The sequence below is a fragment of the Chamaea fasciata genome, unplaced genomic scaffold, assembly GCF_029207755.1.
Source record: "Chamaea fasciata isolate MVZ Bird 193981 ecotype frontalis unplaced genomic scaffold, bChaFas1.0.hap1 SCAF_14, whole genome shotgun sequence".
NCBI lineage: Eukaryota > Metazoa > Chordata > Aves > Passeriformes > Sylviidae > Chamaea > Chamaea fasciata.
Window position 1 is genome coordinate 3,512,566 of NW_027094099.1, and position 17,768 is coordinate 3,530,333.

The 17,768-nt window shown below is 52.9% G+C and overlaps 2 protein-coding genes across 2 annotated transcripts; one reads left to right on the forward strand and one right to left on the reverse strand.

The window, feature by feature from the left end:
• Positions 1 to 2,409: 2,409 nt before the first annotated feature.
• DUOXA2 (dual oxidase maturation factor 2) lies at positions 2,410 to 9,030 on the forward strand. Its single transcript, XM_066196332.1, has 7 exons — positions 2,410 to 2,487; positions 3,875 to 4,038; positions 4,175 to 4,232; positions 6,375 to 6,509; positions 6,688 to 6,901; positions 7,955 to 8,169; positions 8,579 to 9,030. Exons 2-7 carry the CDS (start codon positions 3,892 to 3,894, stop codon positions 8,770 to 8,772), a joined length of 963 nt encoding a protein of 320 aa, XP_066052429.1. The 5' UTR covers positions 2,410 to 2,487; positions 3,875 to 3,891; the 3' UTR covers positions 8,773 to 9,030.
• Positions 9,031 to 10,796: 1,766 nt separating this feature from the next.
• Positions 10,797 to 17,283, reverse strand: DUOXA1 (dual oxidase maturation factor 1). The gene is made up of 6 exons (XM_066196240.1): positions 17,137 to 17,283; positions 16,193 to 16,250; positions 15,533 to 15,667; positions 15,141 to 15,354; positions 12,450 to 12,664; positions 10,797 to 11,826 (listed from the first exon to the last, which is right to left on the reverse strand). Exons 1-6 carry the CDS (start codon positions 17,281 to 17,283, stop codon positions 11,618 to 11,620), a joined length of 978 nt encoding a protein of 325 aa, XP_066052337.1. The 3' UTR covers positions 10,797 to 11,617.
• Between the last annotated feature and the right edge of the window lie 485 nt (positions 17,284 to 17,768).

Consider the following 17,768-nt stretch of genomic DNA (forward strand, 5'->3'; position numbering starts at 1 on the left):
AGCAGGTTTGGCTCCCCTAAAGCTAGGGCTTCAGCCTCCAAGTGTCCCTTGGGCTCTTCCTGAAGCCACAGGTCAGCTGGGATTGTGGAACACACCAACGTCCTGAGAGAGCAACAGCCCCATGGCAGAACCTAAGTGTGGTTACCCAGAGGACAGCAGATCCAAGGCATTCCAGAAGCCTGGAGCCTGATCTCTATGGTCCTCGGGAGTCATAGGTAATCTCTATCTCTTGCCAGTGCTGGTGGGACACACTTGGGGGCTGCCACCTTCCCCCACACACCAGTCAGTCCTGGGATTTCAGAATGGGCTACATGTCCCCAGCCTTGGATCCCAGAGTATCCTAGACACGTGCACACTCCATGGACATTCTGCACACAGGGATGAGTGGTGTCTCCAGCTTCCCCCTGGGGCCGGATGCCCCCGCGCCCCAGAGCACAGCAGGGACTCTATCCCCTGCAGGAACGTGAGGGGTCCCTGCCCGGGGCTGCCGTGTCCTGTCCCCACGCAGGACACGCTCTGCCCATGGCTTCTCCCTCCCCGGCAGGGATGTGCCTGGCTCCACCGCACCCTGCAGGTGAGGATACGCACGGCCCCAGCTCATCACCAAAGAGCTCCCCAGCCCTCAGGACACGCGGTGGGTGACATGGAGACATGGTCCGAACCCTTCCATCCCCCGGGCACGGCCCCATCCCAACGCATCCCCACAGCAGGAAAAGGAGGAGTGGCAGCAGCCCCTGTCTCCTCCAGATTGACAACAGAACCCCCGCAGGTCACAGCGTACACGGCCTCGGCTGCCGCGTCCCCGCGCGGGGACACGGCCGTCAAGAGCGCTCCCGCTCCCGCAGCTTCCCCGCCAGTGGGAACACGCGCGGTCCCGATCCCGCGGGCCCACCCCACCCATGCAGGCAGGAACGCGCGTGGCCTCGTTCCCTCGGACATCCTTCCAAGTGCGGACACGCATGGCCCTCAGAGACACCCACAACGGGGAATGTGAGTGTGAGAAGGATCAGGGGGATCCTTCTGTTCCCGCCCGGCCCCCCACAAGCGAGGACACGCGTGTCCCCGGTCGCTCTATCTCCCTTTCCTCCGCGCAAGCAGGGATTCGAGTGCCCTCGATTCCCTCGAGCCCCCCCGCAGACGGCTACACGCGTGTCCCGATCCCCCTCTTAGGCAGCGGCACGCGTGTCCCCGGTGCCCCGTGCCCGCTGTCCCCCCAGGTGTGACCCGCGGGTGGCCTCACCTGCGCTCGGCGCAGCGGGAGTGCGGCGGGGCGGGCGCGGCGCGGGTTACATACGGCCCGCGCCCGCCGCCGCCTATAAGAGCGCCCGAGCTGCCGCCTGCAGCAGCAGCAGCAGCAGGAAGAGGAGGTAGGTGGTGGGAGGGGGTGTCCCGGCCCACCCCGGCCTCTCTCTCTGCGAGCGGGCCCCGGGGGTCCCGGCTCGCAGGATCTGCGAGGGGAGGATGCTTCCCATCTGCAGTTAGCCCTCGGTTTAGACTATTCCACCCTGTCACAGCGTCAGGAAAGTGCAGCGAGGTTGCCCCCTTGCCCCTCTTTCATCACCTGCGAGTTGCAGTTCTGATGATTCAGTTTCCAGGGGACAGGATTTTTTTGGGGTTTTTTTTTTTCCCCTGTGGAAAATACCAACCTGCAGCCCTGAGCAACCCAGCTAGGATTGCTGCTGGCTCTGCCACTGGGAGTTTTTGGCTGAGCACTTCCAAAAAATCCTTTTATCTTGAATCATTCTGAAGCAGGAAAATAGAGATTCTGTAATGAGAAACTTCAGGGGTTTGGGCAAACTTTCTGCCTCCTTTGTTTTTCTCTCTTCTGAGTCCAGAATATTTTAAATATAAGATTAAATTGTCTATTTTTGCTGAACTGCTGATCCTGTCTTGAAGATGTTTCCAGTTTTTACCTCCTCCATACACTGTGACAGAGGGAACTACAGGGACTCTTGGGTCACAGCAATGCTTCAGTGTGGAGGATGCTTTCCAAGGTGCAACAAATTCTGTTTCTCCTGCCATGAGCTGTAGGCATCGCTTTTCTGCTTGAAAGCTGCAAAAAATGCCTGAAAGGCAATCAAGGGAGAAAGATGGACAGACAACAAAAGAGTTGTTTCCCTGGAAATTTTCTGTAAAACAAGTCCCAGCATATGGAAATGCAAACGTCCATTGGTGTTGCTTGAAAGTTAAATTTAGATTTAACAAGACAGCATTCTCCATGTTATGTTCTGGTTTTTAATTTTTTTAACTGTGAAGAGTTGGGTTTTGATGAATTCAGACTTGGAAATCTTTCCTGCTTCATTGTATCTCATAGGAAATTTGGGTAAAGATACCGGGAAACAAGTGGGATTCGAGCCATTATGATTTAATCTGTTCTAGGTTAAATTACTCATTTCTTTCTTTTCTTGCAGCAGCTCTGACTGTTTTGTTGGCACCTTAGCTGGACTTCAGTAGCATCGGGAATCAGCTACAGCTCCTGCTTGCCAGGTAATCATAGCACTGGAAGGCTGCCTTTCTCTGGGTTTGGTTTTCCAAGGAAATAACCCAAAGCTGTTACAGCAAAATAGCCCCAAAGAAGATTTGTAAGAGCACACGATAGCTTTGTTAGTCTGTAGCAGTCAAGCTAGATTCAGGTCCAGAGCCATTGTAAAATCCCAGTCTCCATTCCACCCTTTGCCGTTATTATCTGGGTTACGAGACAGAAAGTTATTCTCAAATCAAATATTGCTTTATGTATTGAAAAGAAATTCAGCTGTCCAAGCAAACCGTTTTATGATAATTATTGTGATCCCTACTCACCTCTAGAGATTTGGGACCAGTTTTTTGTGGCTGAATTGCTCTGGGTTGGATCTTACCTAAAAATACGATTAAAACTGGTTTTGGAAAATGAGAATAAAATCACCTCTTCCATACAGGAGCAGAATAAAATGCTGTTTGGACACGAGTCAGATCAGCTCTGACAGTCCCTGACTTTAGCAAACTTCCGGGGGCAGTTACATGCAGAGAGGCTATTAAATAAGCAAAACAAGAGGACTAAGCATATTATCAGTTTTGGTAAAAAAGATCTAACCCAAGCACAGGGAGAAGGTGTGTAATTGCTGGAACTGGAGTGCCAGAGGAAGTTCAAAGTCATCTATGGGAATGACACACCTTTTCATTTTATGTTATTTAGCTTCCTTTAGCCTTGAGATGTGCTCAGACTTTTGAGTGTTCTTTGGCCCCTCATCCTGCTTCTGGCCCCTCCAGACCAAGTGCAGGACCAATCCTTCCTCTTCCTCCTTCACCAGACCAGCAGCTCCTGGGGAAAAGCTCCTTGGAGGAAATGGACAGGAATGGGAGTAGTGGGCTTTGTGGTTCCTCTTGGCACTGCTGGCCCTTGGCTGGGAATAATTTTGCTATTGTGAAATCCATGTTTTCAGTGGCTCCTTGTGATTCTGGAGGAAAATGCTTTTGCAGGCTTGGGGATTTCCCCTAAGAGTTCACTCCAAAGCAGAAAGCCCTGGCTGCACCTGCTGGAGGGAAAGACCTGGCCCTGTCTGTGCAAGAGCTGCTCAACAGGTTCCTGCTCTGGGACTGCTCCTCACACTACAGCAGGACAGGGGCTTGTGGTTCCTTGGGCTGCCACTGTCCGTCAGGCTGCTGGAGCCCTGCCACAGGCACCTCCTCTCCTCCACTCAGGGCTTTTGAGTGACGTGTTCTCTGTGGGAAGTGTTCTACCCGCCCGCTTGCTCGCAGCATCACATTTCCTTGTCCCTCTGGGGACCTTTTGGATGAACCTCCCTCAGCTGGTTATTCCAGAACTGAGCTGCCACAGGCTGGAGTCGTCCAGCCAGGGCCCTGCAGGGTCCCCGCTGTGACCACCTCTCTCCCACAGGCTCCTGGAGGTGCAGGATGACTCTTTTTGATGGCATCTACCCCTTCTACCCGCAGCAGAGGAAGGCTGCTGTGTTTGACATCAGCACCATCATCATCATCGTGGTCTTCCTGACGCTGGCTTGCAGCTTCCTGCTCATCATCCCAGGCATCCGTGGACGAGCAGTGCGTGACTCTGGGGATGGGAAACTGCTCCCTGTGCCCTGGATGCTGGGACCCTCCTGGGTGGTTTAGGGTGAGGCAGGAGGAGAGCCAGGGCTGTTCCTCCTTGCCTGATGTCCCTGTCCCTGTCTCCCTGCAGAGGCTGTACTGGACTCTCCGTGTTCTCCTCAGCCTCTTCGTGGGAGTGGTGATTGTCGGTAAGTGCTGTGCTTGGGGATGGGTCTGGGGCAGGATTAAACCCTGGGGCGGGGTCTGTGTCTGGGGGATGTGAGCTGGGGGTCACAAACACTGAGCTGTGGAGCTTCCCAAAATGGCTTTCACTTCCCTGGTATTCCAAGTTCCCACTTGGAGGTGCCTGTGGTTACTTCTGGGAGTTCTGCTGGCTGTGACTCAAACAGCCCCAGCTCCATCAGGCTGCACAGTCCCATGTTCCTCCAACTGTGTGTATGACCCCGCACAGGCAGGATGCAGGAACAACCACAAAGGCAAGGATGAAATGCAAAGAGCAGATTTATTTTAGTTACCTCGCCCTCCAGGGAATCCCCAATGCAGCACTGGGTAGAGACAAGAAGGGGACTGGCACCATGGAGCTCCATCCTTGCCAAAGGATCACCAAACCTGCTGTTTTCACCTGTGTTTCAGGGATTTGTGCAGGTGCAGTTCGCTGATGTTCTTTGATTGCTCCTGTAATGAGGCTGGATCTCAAGCTTGTTTGATAGGTGCTCCTGAGCTGTCTTAATACAGATGTTTCATTTCTCCAACACACAAGGCTAGACAGTGGTTACTGTGATCTGTGGGGTTTTCTTTTGTGTTTACAGTCCTCCTTGCCAATTTTCCATTATTTTCCCCCACTGTGTGAGCCCTTCTGGGGCTGCAGCCAGGCAGGTTTGGAGATTGTGAGGAGCCTTGCAGTGATGTGGAGGGAGCAGGTTGGAATAAAACACAGGCAGGGCAGAGATTGCAGTAGTGGGGTAAACACCTCCCAAGGAGCAAGGTCAGAGGAGACGCAGGAGAGGATGTAATTTAGTAAAAACCAGGAAATCTCCTGTAATAACTGATGGTGGAAACCAGGCAGTGGGATTTCCAGCTCACGCAGGGCAACAGGATGGGTTGAAAAGATGTACTGAAGAGATAGAAGATGCCAGGTGGCAAGAGAAACCAGCCCTGACCCTAAATCAAAGCATTCCTCCTGCTGTGAAGGACAAGATGGATTACAGGATTGCTTGGAGGGGGATGATGAAGAGGAGGGATAATGATAACCTAAAAGATTCAGCTCTGATTTGACCAGGCACTAGAAGCAGGTAGCCGGGCTGGGACCAGCTGTGGGACACATGGACCATCCCAGCATGCGGTTGCCACCCTGGGGATGTCCAGGTTCTGGGAGATGCCACCAGAGCCACCTGAGAACCTGATGCCAGGCTGGGGGTGGCAGAGGGGTGAAGGCTAGGGCTGATTCCACAGCCTTATCCAGTTCAGGCCTGCAGAGCCATCCAGCACCACTCTGTGACAAGGCTGCAGTCAGGCTCTGCTTGGGCACACGGGAAGAACAAATTGTTCTGAAGCCAGCGTCAGAGTTTCTATCTGGCAGCAGCAGGGCACACTCACCCCTGCAGCCAAAAAACATTCCTGTGGAGCTCCCACTGCATCAGTGCTCTCACAAGTTGACTCAGCAACTGAACATTTTCTCAGGAGGGTTTTTTTCAGCCTGACATCAAATCATCGGCTTTGCTTTCCCTCTTGGAAAATGAAGCCCACTGCAAAGTGGAAGTGCTTCAGAAAAGGATACCTTGTTCCAAAAAACATGCATCAGAAAAGCTTCAAATTTTCCTTTTTTTCCCAGCTGGAATGACTGTCCAAGCTGTGATGACACTTCCCACCCCTCCCCAACGCCTTCTTTCAACTCCTATTCACTGAGAGTGCCGTTTAGGGAGCTGGAAGTGTGAAATGAGACTCACCCTTGTTCCTGTGGCTGACAAACAGGCTCATCTCTGAACCCTGTCCCTGGGTGGTGTGGTGCTTGCCATGGTCAGGAGCTTGTAGGGAAGTTCTGGAGAGGATGTCCAAGGAGAAATCAGATCATGATGTTCATCCCTGGGGAGCTGAGCTCTGCTGCTCCCGGATCCAGGGAGTAGATGCTTAGCAAGGGGAGGACCTGAGCTCTGCAGGGTGTGGGAGCTGGTTGGGGCACGTCCTGGTGGCTGAGTCAGCATTCCTGCCCTCCTAACACTCCCATCCAGTGCCATGGTGGGAATGCTGCCACTCACCTGTTATTCTCCCCTTGAGCACAGCAAAGCCTGAAACCGGACTTGCTTTAACCCCAGTTTTATTTTTCCTGGAAGTTGTTCAGTTCACAGGAGACTGGGAGACTGGCTGGGTGCAGGCAAACACCTCCTACAAGTCCTTCAGCCATGTCCAGGTGAATGCGGACATCGGGCTGCACATCGGCCTGGCAGGGGTGAACATCACGCTCAGGGGTGAGTCTGACGTCCCCACCTGGAGCTCTGGAGTGGCCATGGCCCCAGGAGGGACACAGCTGCTCTTGGTCCAGGGCCCTTGGTCAGTCTGGAGGCTCCTGGGACCCTCCTGTGCCCATGCTCCTGGCTGGCAGTGCCCAGGTGCTGGCACAGCAGGGCCTCAGCTTGTGTCCCGCAGGAAACCCAGTGAACCAGATCAACGAGACCATCAACTACAACGAGCACTTTCCCTGGAACTTTGGGGCGGATTATGACCGCAGCTACAGCGAAGGGCTGGAGAAGGGGCTGCCCAGCCCCATCCTCTACGTGGCAGAGAAGTTCAGCAGGCAGAGCCCCTGTGCTGTGCACAGGCAGTACCGCATAGCCGGCCACTACGCCTCAGCCATGCTCTGGTAAGCACTCCTGTCCTCCTGCAAGCACAAGAGATGCAGGGATGTGAAGAGCTTGGCTGCCTTTCCCCATGGCCTTTGGGATGGGTGGGATTGCATCCTGCCAGGAGGGAAGCTGTGTGCATGCAGGGGTCCCTGCCAGGCTCTGTAGGCACTTTAGGATAAGCAGAGAGGAAGTCCTGGTTCTCCCTGCTGGACAAATCCACAGGACTGGGCATAGGAGAGAGGAACACGGTGCAGGTCCTTGCTGTGATGTGGTGATGATGGCAGAAGTCCATCCCCGTGGACAGAGTTGAAGCTGCTGTCCTTGGTGGCTCAGAGAGGCCCATGGACACATGAAGAACTCTCCCAACCCTACCTGTTGAGTGTATTTTGTAACTAAGTTTGGGATGACGTGAGGAAAAGATGCTGCTGCTGTTATGGAGTTGATGTTGAGTCTTTGGCAAGGTCAGAGAACCGACTTGGGGAGAGCTGGTCCCCATCTGACAGGAGATGGTCCCTTCCACCACATGTTGGCCATCAAGAACCATTGCAGTGCTGTTCTCCCTGCTTGGTGTTTGACAGCAGGGGCACAGAAACTAGGGAAGAAGCCTGGTGGTGCCATGGAACAAGAGCTCCTGGGCCATAGATGAGGCTTTCCTCTGTAGCCCAGCTCCTCAGCAAGTGCAGAGCTACTGCAAATGACCTTTGCCTGCTCCTGCATTTATCTCAGTCCTGGGTGCTACTCTCAGGGTCTGTGGTACCTCATGTGTGGAAGGGCAGGTAACTGGGATGGTCCAGATACCCTGAGTGGGCTGCCACAGCCTCCTTGATGCTGGTAGTGTCTGTGGGCTGAGCAATGGGAAGAGGAAATCTGTGTTTCTGCCTTGCGGATGTAGCAGTGCCAGCCTTGCACTGCGTGGGGATTGGGGATCATTCCTGCCTGCCCACAGAGTTCTCCACCTCGTGCAGTGTACTTGGAGCCCAGATTCCTCCATCCACATGGAAATCCTCACACAGGGCATCCTAATCTATGGCATTCACACCACTCATCTGTTTGTCTTCTCTTGTCTCCAGGGTAGCCTTTTGCACATGGATCATCTCCAACATTCTCTTCTCCATGCCTGTCCTCATTTATGGAGGATACATGCTCCTGGTCACTGGGGCCTTCATGATCTTCTCCCTGCTCTCATTTTCCACCGTGAGGAACTCCCCGATGTGCCTGATCCAGATTGGGACCAGGACCCTGCACGTGGCCTATGGGGGATCTTTCTGGCTCATGCTAGCAATTGGTAAGAGCATCAGGGTGCCCCAGGTCACATCACTGTGTCCCTCTGGATGTACAAGAGTCCCAGTGCTTCCCTCCCAGGTGGGAAGTGCAGCTCCCCAGAGCCTCAACCTGTGACTTGGCAAAGCAGATACTGGCAGAGATGTGGAGAGGGATAGGAAAAGAGGAAACACCATCCTCATCCCAAGGGCAATTAGAGGCATTTATAGTTCCTGAGGTGCAAAGACATTGGGGTCACTTGCCTGGGTTTTCAGACCTGTGCCTGGGTTTTAAGGATGCTTAGAACAGCTCATACAATAGAAGGCTACCTCCCATAAGCAAAGGCATTGTCCTCTGGCAGGGGACAATCCAAGGAGGGCTGTGGGGTGGGAACGCTGCTGGAGAACCCAATCCGAGAGCATGTTTGTTTCCAGGCCTGCTCTGTTTTGTGGTTGGGATCACCATTGTGGCAATGCACCACCTCAATTTGGACCTGCTGAAGACTTTCTTTGATCTCCGTGAGGACAAAGCAGAGGAGTACCAGGAAATGCCTGAGGTGTTCATCAACCCTCATTTTGTGAACAAGGGCCCATCTCCTTCTCAGCCCTCTGAAATCGACAGCATCTAGAGGAAAGTCCTCACTCTTTCCCTGAAAATGGACCCAAAAGGGAAGAACAAATTCTTCTTGATGGTCCCAGAGACGCATTTCCCCATTCAACTGCCTTTGAAGTCCACCTTGGGATAGGTCCTTGCTGCAAGTCCCTTCACAGACTGTGTCTCCCTGACAGTGCCCTCTGGAAAGGGCAGGCTGTGCTGCCATCAGAGCAGCTCACAGCTCCAGAGACTTGAGCTGCACACTCAGCTGGGCATCCCTGTCCCAGGAGGAATGCCCTTCCTGCTCCATGCCCTGCCACAGTGCAGTGCCAGGGTTCTCCAACGGTGTGCTCCTGCTGAAACTGAGAAACACCTCATGGGTGACATTTCTCCCTGGGAGCACCTGCTGCTCCAAAAGCCTGGGATTAAACCTGCTCGTTTTTTTCCCAACATGACATTTTGTAGTTTAAGTGTATTCAGGAAAGCCAGGCATGGATCCAGCTTCTGCAGGCTGGATGCTGCAGGAGCTGGAATAAAAAAAACCAAAAACCAAAACCTGCTCCAGAAACAAAGACTGAGTAAATTTACCATGGAGTTTGCTGTGGGGGATGTGGTGATGTGCTACTTTTACCTTCAAATTTGAACTTTATTAGACAAAACTTGTAACCTAGTGTGGGCCAAAAAGATGCCATAGGAAAGGAAGGAGAGTGAAGAATGAAGTTATCCCTGTCCAGCTGGAGCACACTTAGACTGGCTGGGAAGCAGAGGAGGGAGGAGATTCTGTCCCTCTGCCTCACACAGGTGAGATCCTGCCTGCAGAGCTGCCTCTGTAGAGGGATGTGGAGCTGTTGGAGTGAATCCAGAGGAGGTCGTGGAGATGCTCTGAGGGCTGGAGCCTCTCTGCTCTGGAGCCAGGCTGGGAGAGCTGGGGGTGCTCACCTGGAGAGGAGAAGGATCCAGAGAGACCTCGGAGCCCCTGCCAGGGACTAAAGGGGCTCCGGGACAGCTGGAGAGGGACTGGGGACAAGGGGCTGGAGTGCCAGGACAAGGGGGAATGGTTTCCCAGAGGCAGGGTTGGGTGGGTTATTGGGAAGGAATTTGTCCCTGTGAGAGTAGTGAGACCCTGGCACAAGTTTTGCAGAGCAGCTGTGCCTGCTCCATCCCTATAAGTGTTCCAGGTTAGGTTGGATGAGACTTGCAGTAACCTGGAATACTGAAGGTGTCCCTGCCCATGGTGGGGGGTGGAACAAGATGAGCCTTAAGGTCCCTTCCAACCCAAACTATTCTGGGATTCTATATCTGAATGCTGGAAACCTGGGCACCTCCCTTCCAATTAATTGCACATAATTTCAATATTTTGACTTTTCTTTTTGAGGTCCTTGCTGACAAGTTACTTACTTCTGTCAGCTGATACTTGTGTGTCGCTAATGTGGTTTGTTCTGCCATAGGAATTATTTTCAATAAAACTTTATTAAAACCCCTCTCCTTTGAAACACTGTGGACATTTAGGGAGGTGGTTTCTTAAGAAGGGGCCATGGGGCACATCTGAAGGTCACTTCTGGCAAGCCCCTAGCAGCAGCATCCTTCCCATGGGGGCAAATGTCCTGTTGGCACAATTCAAGGTCACCCACTAGGAAACCTTTCCAATGAGGAGCTGCAAGAATGTAGGAGAGTCTCAGAAGGACTTAAACTAGCTGAGTGCTGGGGCTGAACGTGCAAGATTAAACCAGCAAAACTCCCTTAGGAAGAGGAGGAGCCTTCCTTGAGAATTTCTTGCCTCCAGACACATGAGTTTCGAAGGCATTGTTGGGAAGATAGTGCAGCAAAATACAAGTTATTGGGGCCGGTATGGGACAGGTCCCATGACCTGAAGACACAGGAGGCTGGGAGGTTTCCCAGCCTTTTGGCCATCGTATCTGGGTCTCTCCAGCCCCATCTCCTGCTTTAGGGCATGATTCCTGCCCTAAAGCATCCTCCCATGTCACAGCAACAGCCCTCAGAGGGATGCCTCTATCAACACGCAAGTGAAAGGCTAAGTCAAGCTTATTTTATTGAGATAGAGGGGGAAATAAGGGAACACAAAACAGAAAGAAATGGTTATTAAACCCTCAGAGAGGTAAAGGGTGCAAAGCTGAAGCGTGCACCCTCCCTGCCATTGTGGGCAAGGGTCCTGCTGGCTGCCAGCTGCCAGGAGTGAGTGGCTGCCTTGGGTGTGCAGAATTTCAATGGCTCTTGCCCCTGACATGAGCATTTCCACAGCTGAGCAGGAGGAACCCAGAGTGGAGGTGCTGCTCACCTCTCCCTAATTGGTTAGAGCTGATCTCCAAGGCACTGTTGCACCTCCTTTCCCACCTCCTCCTCTCCTTCCCTCCCTCCCAGTCTGGTGCCTCTAGCATCCTACTAAATTGTGTTCCTCTTTGCCTTCCTGCTCTTCACCTCAAACTAAGATGGGGTGTTGGGTACAGGGCACCCTGGGGAGCACAGCTCCATCTGCATTTCCTGGCTGCTGATGGGGAGAGCATCCAAGGGCAAGGGGACTTTCTGAGAGTCTTGGGGATGAGGGGGCTGTTGTGGGCTCTACTTCTCCTTTGGTTCATATCTATGAGTCTGTAGTTACTTGCGTTTTCCCCAGTTTGTTCTGATTTAATCTCTGTATCCTGGGAAGGACTCAGGGTTTGTTGGGATGGACTGAGGGGGAGGGCAGTAACACAGGGGCAAAAAAAAGAAAAATAAAATAATAATAATAAAAAAGTAAACTGTTGTATTTGAGACTCTTTTCCACATCTGGATGTGCTCATCACTTGGTTCTTGTCATGTCTCTTCCCACCTGGGCTCCTGATGGATTTGGTGGATTCAGGAGCAGCATCTCCTGCCCTGCCTCAGAGCTTGGTGGCTGTCACGTGGCAGAGCTCGCCCAGGGGGACCATGAGCTCATCCTGTGCAGAGCAGCTGGGCTCAGATGGCAGGCAGGACTTGTCCCACATCTCCTCTTTGCTGCTCTTGTCCAGGCTAAAGATGAGCTTCAGCTTCTCTGGCTGCACAGAGTTGAGAATGACAATGCCCAGCCCCAGGAGCAGGCACAGCAACCCTGCAGTGCACAGAGAGACACAGTGACACCACTGCAGGAGTCCTGCTGGTCCCAGCTCCATCCAGCTGCACACCAGGGACATGTGGCATCACCCAGCAGGTCAGGCAAAGGTGTTGATTTCTCGTTCCCCATCTCCATTCTAACATCACTTTGGGCTCCCCGGGACAAAACAGAGGTCAATGAACTGGGGCAGAGAGTTGGGGCTGGAGCTCACTGTGCACAGGGAAAGGCTGGAGGACCTGGGCTTGTTTAGCCTGAAAAAAAGGACTATCCAGGGGGAATTAGTAACCATCTGCCATTGGAAAAGGGCTGGTCTCCTTGGAGGTGGATGTTGTAACATGGAAAATTTTGGTCTGATAAAAGGAAACAATTGCTGCCCGGAAGTGGAACAGGTCCTGAAAGGCAGAGGGAGTCTCTATCCAGCAGGTAACTTCAGACATTCAAATCTCTTGACTGCTCGTCTCTTTTTCTCCCCAACCTTGATAATTTCAATTGAAAATCTTCTAATCTAAAATTATCATTTTCTGTGACCAGCCATGGGGAAGGAAGGGATGAGGCACTGTTGGAGCATCATCTCCGTAGGGATGGAGAAGAAAAGCCCCAGAAGAAAGCTGAGCACTCACCTGCTGCTAATGTCAGCCAAAAGGATTCACCATAGTCTGTTCTCAAGGACACTGAACCAAACTGGATGGGGCACTTCAGGGTGTTTCTTGCAGTGGAGAAGAAGATCAGTGAGAAGAAGATCAGAGTGGCTGTGAGCAGAAGCATGTGGCCACCATAGAGCAGGACAGACATGGAGAAGAGCAGGATGGAAATGAGCCATGTGCAAAAGGCCAGCCTGCAAAAGGACGACAAAACTGAGGAGACAACATCAGCCTTGGAGTATCTACTCAGAGTGTCCTCTCCATATCCCAATGGAGGGATGAATCCCTGGGCAACATGGTCTAGCTGGCCCTGCTTCAGAAGATAGCTGGACAGCCTGATCTAATGAGTCCCTTACAACCCAAACAACTGTGGAATTACTTGAGTGGTGCAGCTGTTGGACAGATTTCACAGCAGTGAAGAGGGATCTCCACACCTGGGAATGTTCAGTATTGAATTTCCTGAAGCCCCCAAGCACCTGGGTGGAGCTTTGGCATCAGCCCTGCTCTGGGTGTGGGACTGGAGTAGAAATCTCTGGACGTTCCTGTGAGAGACTGAAATATTAATGTTTTAATAGCTCAAACATTTGGCCATTTGCAGAGGCAACAGGTGCTTTGCTGGGACCGGTTCCTCCCTACGAGGGGAGAAGGAGGGGTTTGGGGTGTGTGGTGGCAAGCCCTCTGATGTGTGTAAGACAGAGAATCCATCCCAGAAGCTCAGGGGTTTGAGCCAGATGAGGGAGAAGGCTCATAAGAAGCAGACCCTGGAGAGGCAGGGTGATTTTTTTTTGTCCTGCTAATGTCCTCTCTTACATAACTGGTTCAGTTGAAAAACTCCCCCTCCCTTCCCTGGAAGGTTCTGTTTACATGGGATACTGCTTCTGTTCACACCTCGGCCTGAGGGATATCATACCTTCTGAGGGGGCAGAACTGGTTCAACACTGGCATGAGAGGCAGTGTCATGCCTTAGAAAGGGTCATAAACCATCAAAGACCCCCAAAGCACCCTGAGACTCTGAGCCCTTCCACCAGAGAAATACACCAGATCCACAGTGCTGCAAGGTGTAAAATCTCCCTCTGCAGGGAAGGTGCCTGGGCATTCCCACCAAAACCTGAACTGGCACTGAACTCTGAGTTTCGTGGGACCCCCACCACTGAGACCAGAAGAGGAGGGTCAGTGGGACACTGTCTGGTTCCATGGTGGTCATATCTTCTTACTTAATCTGTCTCTCTCTTACTCTCTCTCCTCCCCCTTTCCTTTTCCATTTCTACCTATCTTTGTCAACCTCATATTTACTGTGACACAAAATCCATACTACTGACTTCAGCATATGGTCTCATTTGCACCTTGGTTTGGGCAGAGGATCTCTCTAATAATCAGATTGTGACAGTCCCACCAAGGTAACTTTTCTTTTGATTCTTGTGATTTTTCCACAGCTGGTCACCCGCGGGCAGTTCCCACGTGCTCAGAGGGACAATGGCATCAAGGGACACCTTTGTTTGGAGAACTGCACCATTAGCCATGCCCACACCTGATTCAGCACCTGGAGTGCACCCAGCTGCCAGCCCTACCCTGTGCTTGGGGCTTGGATTTAGCTCCCTGGGGAGGTGAGCCTAACTAATTTTTCTGATGCCAAGAAAAAAAAAAGTTTTCATGAACATTTCTGCCTTGAAATACAGGAGTGTTTGGGTGGGGATAATTATTTTTCCTGAAAATAAAAAGGAGATGGGTACAGGGACCTGGAACCTACATTCATGGGGGAATTGCAAGACTCTCTCTTCCCTCCAGTGCCTTTCACACCACCTCTGAGACTCCACAACCACAATACATACATTGTATATGTGTAAGTTTCATACCAAGAGATGAGCTCTGAGCACCCTCTTGATGGTCCCTCTTGCTCCCCTTGGGCAGGTCTGTGCCCACTTGGACGTGCAAAAGCAGACCCTTCACAGCTGGTCTTAACCAGGACTCTTTATCTTGGTCCTTGGGAGAGATCTCAAACCATGAGCCCTACAGTTGTGTCTGTTTTTCCTTGAATGAATTTTTCTCAGACTGCAGTTTTGTGCATCAAGGCAGAGGACACACAGGAGGAGTCTGGGGACATGGACAAAAGATGGTCCAAGGGTTGGAGCTCCTCTGCTCTGGAGCCAGGCTGGGAGAGTTGAGGGTGTTCAGAGAGGAGAGAAGGCTCTGGGGAGACCTCAGAGCCCCAACCAAGGCTTGGAAGGACTCCAAGAGAGTTGGAAAGGGACTTGGGACAAAGGCCTGGAGGAACAGGACAAGGAAGAATAACTTCCCACTGCCAGAGGGCAGAGTTAAATGGGATATTAGGAAGGAATTGTTCCCTGTGAGGGTGAGGAGGCTCTGGCACAGGTTTCCCAGGGAAGCTGTGGCTGCCCCTTCCCTGGAAGTGTTCCAGGCTTGGTTGGACAGCACTTAGAGCAATCTGGGATGGTGGAAGGAGTCCCTGCCCATGGCAGGGGGTTAGAACAACATTAGTTATAAGATCCCATCCAACCCAAATCACTCCATGGTTCCACGATTCTATGAATCTGTGACAGGCCAGGAAGCATGAGAGCCCCCGATTCTGCAGAGAGGCAAAGCTTTCAGTGACAAGGGTGGCTCCATAAAGCCCCCTCTACTGTCCCTGGTTCTCCCCAGCTCCCCACTCACCACAGGGTGAGGGACACGTAGTGGCCGGCTATGCGGTACTGCCTGTGCACAGCACAGGGGCTCTGCCTGCTGAACTTCTCTGCCACGTAGAGGATGGGGCTGGGCAGCCCCTTCTCCAGCCCTTCGCTGTAGCTGCGGTCATAATCCGCCCCAAAGTTCCAGGGAAAGTGCTCGTTGTAGTTGATGGTCTCGTTGATCTGGTTCACTGGGTTTCCTGCGGGACACAAGCTGAGGCCCTGCTGTGCCAGCACCTGGGCACTGCCAGCCAGGAGCATGGGCACAGCAGGGTCCCAGGAGCCTCCAGACTGACCAAGGGCCCTGGACCAAGAGCAGCTGTGTCCCTCCTGGGGCCATGGCCACTCCAGAGCTCCAGGTGGGGACGTCAGACTCACCCCTGAGCGTGATGTTCACCCCTGCCAGGCCGATGTGCAGCCCGATGTCCGCGTTCACCTGGACACGGCTGAAGGACTTGTAGGAGGTGTTTGCCTGCACCCAGCCAGTCTCCCAGTCTCTGGTGAACTGTACAGCTGTGAAGAGTTCAGGGGTTAGTTGCAGCCTGGCAGCAAGGTGTCTGATGCTGGAAGCACCTGTCAGGACAGGCACCATGGTCCGAGCATCACCTACATCATCCCAAGGTAAGGGCTGTGCTGTCAGCCCCAAGGGGCAGAAGTCCTGTATGTCTTCCTCACTATCAACCCTGACTCATGACCCTGAAAGCCCCACTTGGGTTCTCCCCAACCCTGGTGGCAGTGAGGCACTGTCTGGACACTGCTTCTCATCTAAGCCCCTGACAATTTGCCTGAATTTCCTGGAAGTTGGTGGTGGGCTTTTGCTGACTGCCCTGGATATGATCACCAGTCTTAAGACTGGAGGCAGATGGGTGCCTTCCACCAATTGCTGGAACCACCTCCCAGACACAAGACTGTGTCCATCTTCCCCATGAGCCAATCCTAGGGCAGGACTTGGTCCTTGACTGATCTATTTATCCTCTCCCACCTTTCCCCTCCATTTCTGCAGCATCCATGAACTTCCCCCAGGACCCCAGTACTCACTAAGGATCATTGCTCCGATGAAGAGTCCCAACACCAACCTCAGGAACCAGAAGAGTCGCTGTGAGGGGTGAGCAGAGCGGAGGGACAGGTGTCAGATTTTGTCACGGGGACCTCAGCACCAAGCACATCATTTAGAAACATCAAATGGTGAGAAATAGAGCTGTCCCTCCCCTGGGGAGTCACCTCATGTGCTTTGTGGGTGGGTGGTATGGGGTACACCTGTGGCCAGGGCATCCCTGCTGTGGTGAGGGCAGGGAGGCAGGGAGATCCAGACAGAAGGAAAAGATCTGAAGAGCCCACTGGAGAAAGCTGTGACATCCCTTTTCTTGGGAAGGAGAGTGGAGACATTCCCTCTAACAGTCTTCAGCTGCAATTTCCACACTTATCCAAACCTCATGTGTTTGGATGTGTTGACAGCTGGCCACAGCTGTAGAAATAGGGAGTGACCAGGCATGTGTAGAGTGTCCCCTGGGGGACAGAAGCCCCTGAAGCAGCCCTGCTGCAAAACCAGACACACAACAAGCACCTGACGTGGCTCTCAGCAGGGTCTGTTGGGCACACAGAGCCTGGCGAGCAGTGCTGGGACATGCCTGGTACACACCCCCTTCTTTCATTGAGGTTTCTGGGAAGGTGGGGTAAGATCTTTGAGCCTCACCCTGCTATTCTACTGTGGTGAAATCATTTAGGCTTGTTCACAGAGAAACCCAGCCAAGATCAGATCTAGCCTCCTCAGAAATCTGGGGTGGTAGAGTTTGGTGTCTCTGGGATGAGTGTTTATGCTGGGATGGGCTGGAGTTCAGCCCCATGGCTCTCTAGAGATCCCAGAGCTCTGGCCACGAACCTGCAGGCAGGTTTGCTAGCCAAGTCTGTTATGGAGGCTGGGAAGGAGGAGGAATGTGGGATGCATGGGCAGGACCAGAGCTCTGAACTGCCCCTCCACTTACCCCCCTGCCTCGGATCCCTGGCAGGATGATGAGGGATGTGACCAGCATGGAGAGGAATACGGTGACAATGACAGCCCGGGTGGTGTCAAAGGGGAAGCAGGCATTGGCTCCAGGGTAGAAGGGGTAGGAGCCATTCCACAGTGTCATCTTGCTGCCTGGAAGGACTCAAAATTGGCACCCAGAGAGACGGTGCTGAGAAAACCGTCTCCACACATCCCCTCCAACCAGCCTTCTCCACAGAACTCTCCCCTGCCTCCCTGACAGCACTCTGCTTGTCCCTGGAACGGCTGTGTGTGCATCCCAGTGCCCCTGGACACTGCAGTCCCACACTGAGCATGCACTTAGGTATCTCCCACCTTCATCTTCACAGTGTACAGCCCACAGCAAAGCTGGTTTGGAGCCACCAGGGCATCTGCTGCAATACTCAGGTTGTCCCCAAAGACGGACAGAAGGACATGCAAACACCACTGGGCCGCTCATTCCCCTCCTCTGTTCTCCATTCCCGAAATCTTCCCTGTGCCCCCACCCTCCCTCGTTCATCTCTTTATCCCACAGCCTGGCCCCCACTGTGCTCCCGGCTGTGCTCGGGGCTCTGGGTGAATCACGGCACAAACACGGGCTGAGCCCCATTG

Coding starts and splice junctions, on each gene's coding strand:
- DUOXA1 (XM_066196240.1), bottom strand. CDS start 17,283: ATGACACTGTGGAATGGCTCCTACCCCTTCTACCCTGGAGCCAATGCC. Junction 15,668..16,192: donor CATCGGAGCAATGATCCTTA/GTGAGTACTGGG, acceptor AACTCTTCACAG/CTGTACAGTTCACCAGAGAC. Junction 11,827..12,449: donor TTGGCTGACATTAGCAGCAG/GTGAGTGCTCAG, acceptor TGTGCACTGCAG/GGTTGCTGTGCCTGCTCCTG.
- DUOXA2 (XM_066196332.1), top strand. CDS start 3,892: ATGACTCTTTTTGATGGCATCTACCCCTTCTACCCGCAGCAGAGGAAG. Junction 4,233..6,374: donor CGTGGGAGTGGTGATTGTCG/GTAAGTGCTGTG, acceptor TTTTCCTGGAAG/TTGTTCAGTTCACAGGAGAC. Junction 6,510..6,687: donor GGTGAACATCACGCTCAGGG/GTGAGTCTGACG, acceptor TGTGTCCCGCAG/GAAACCCAGTGAACCAGATC.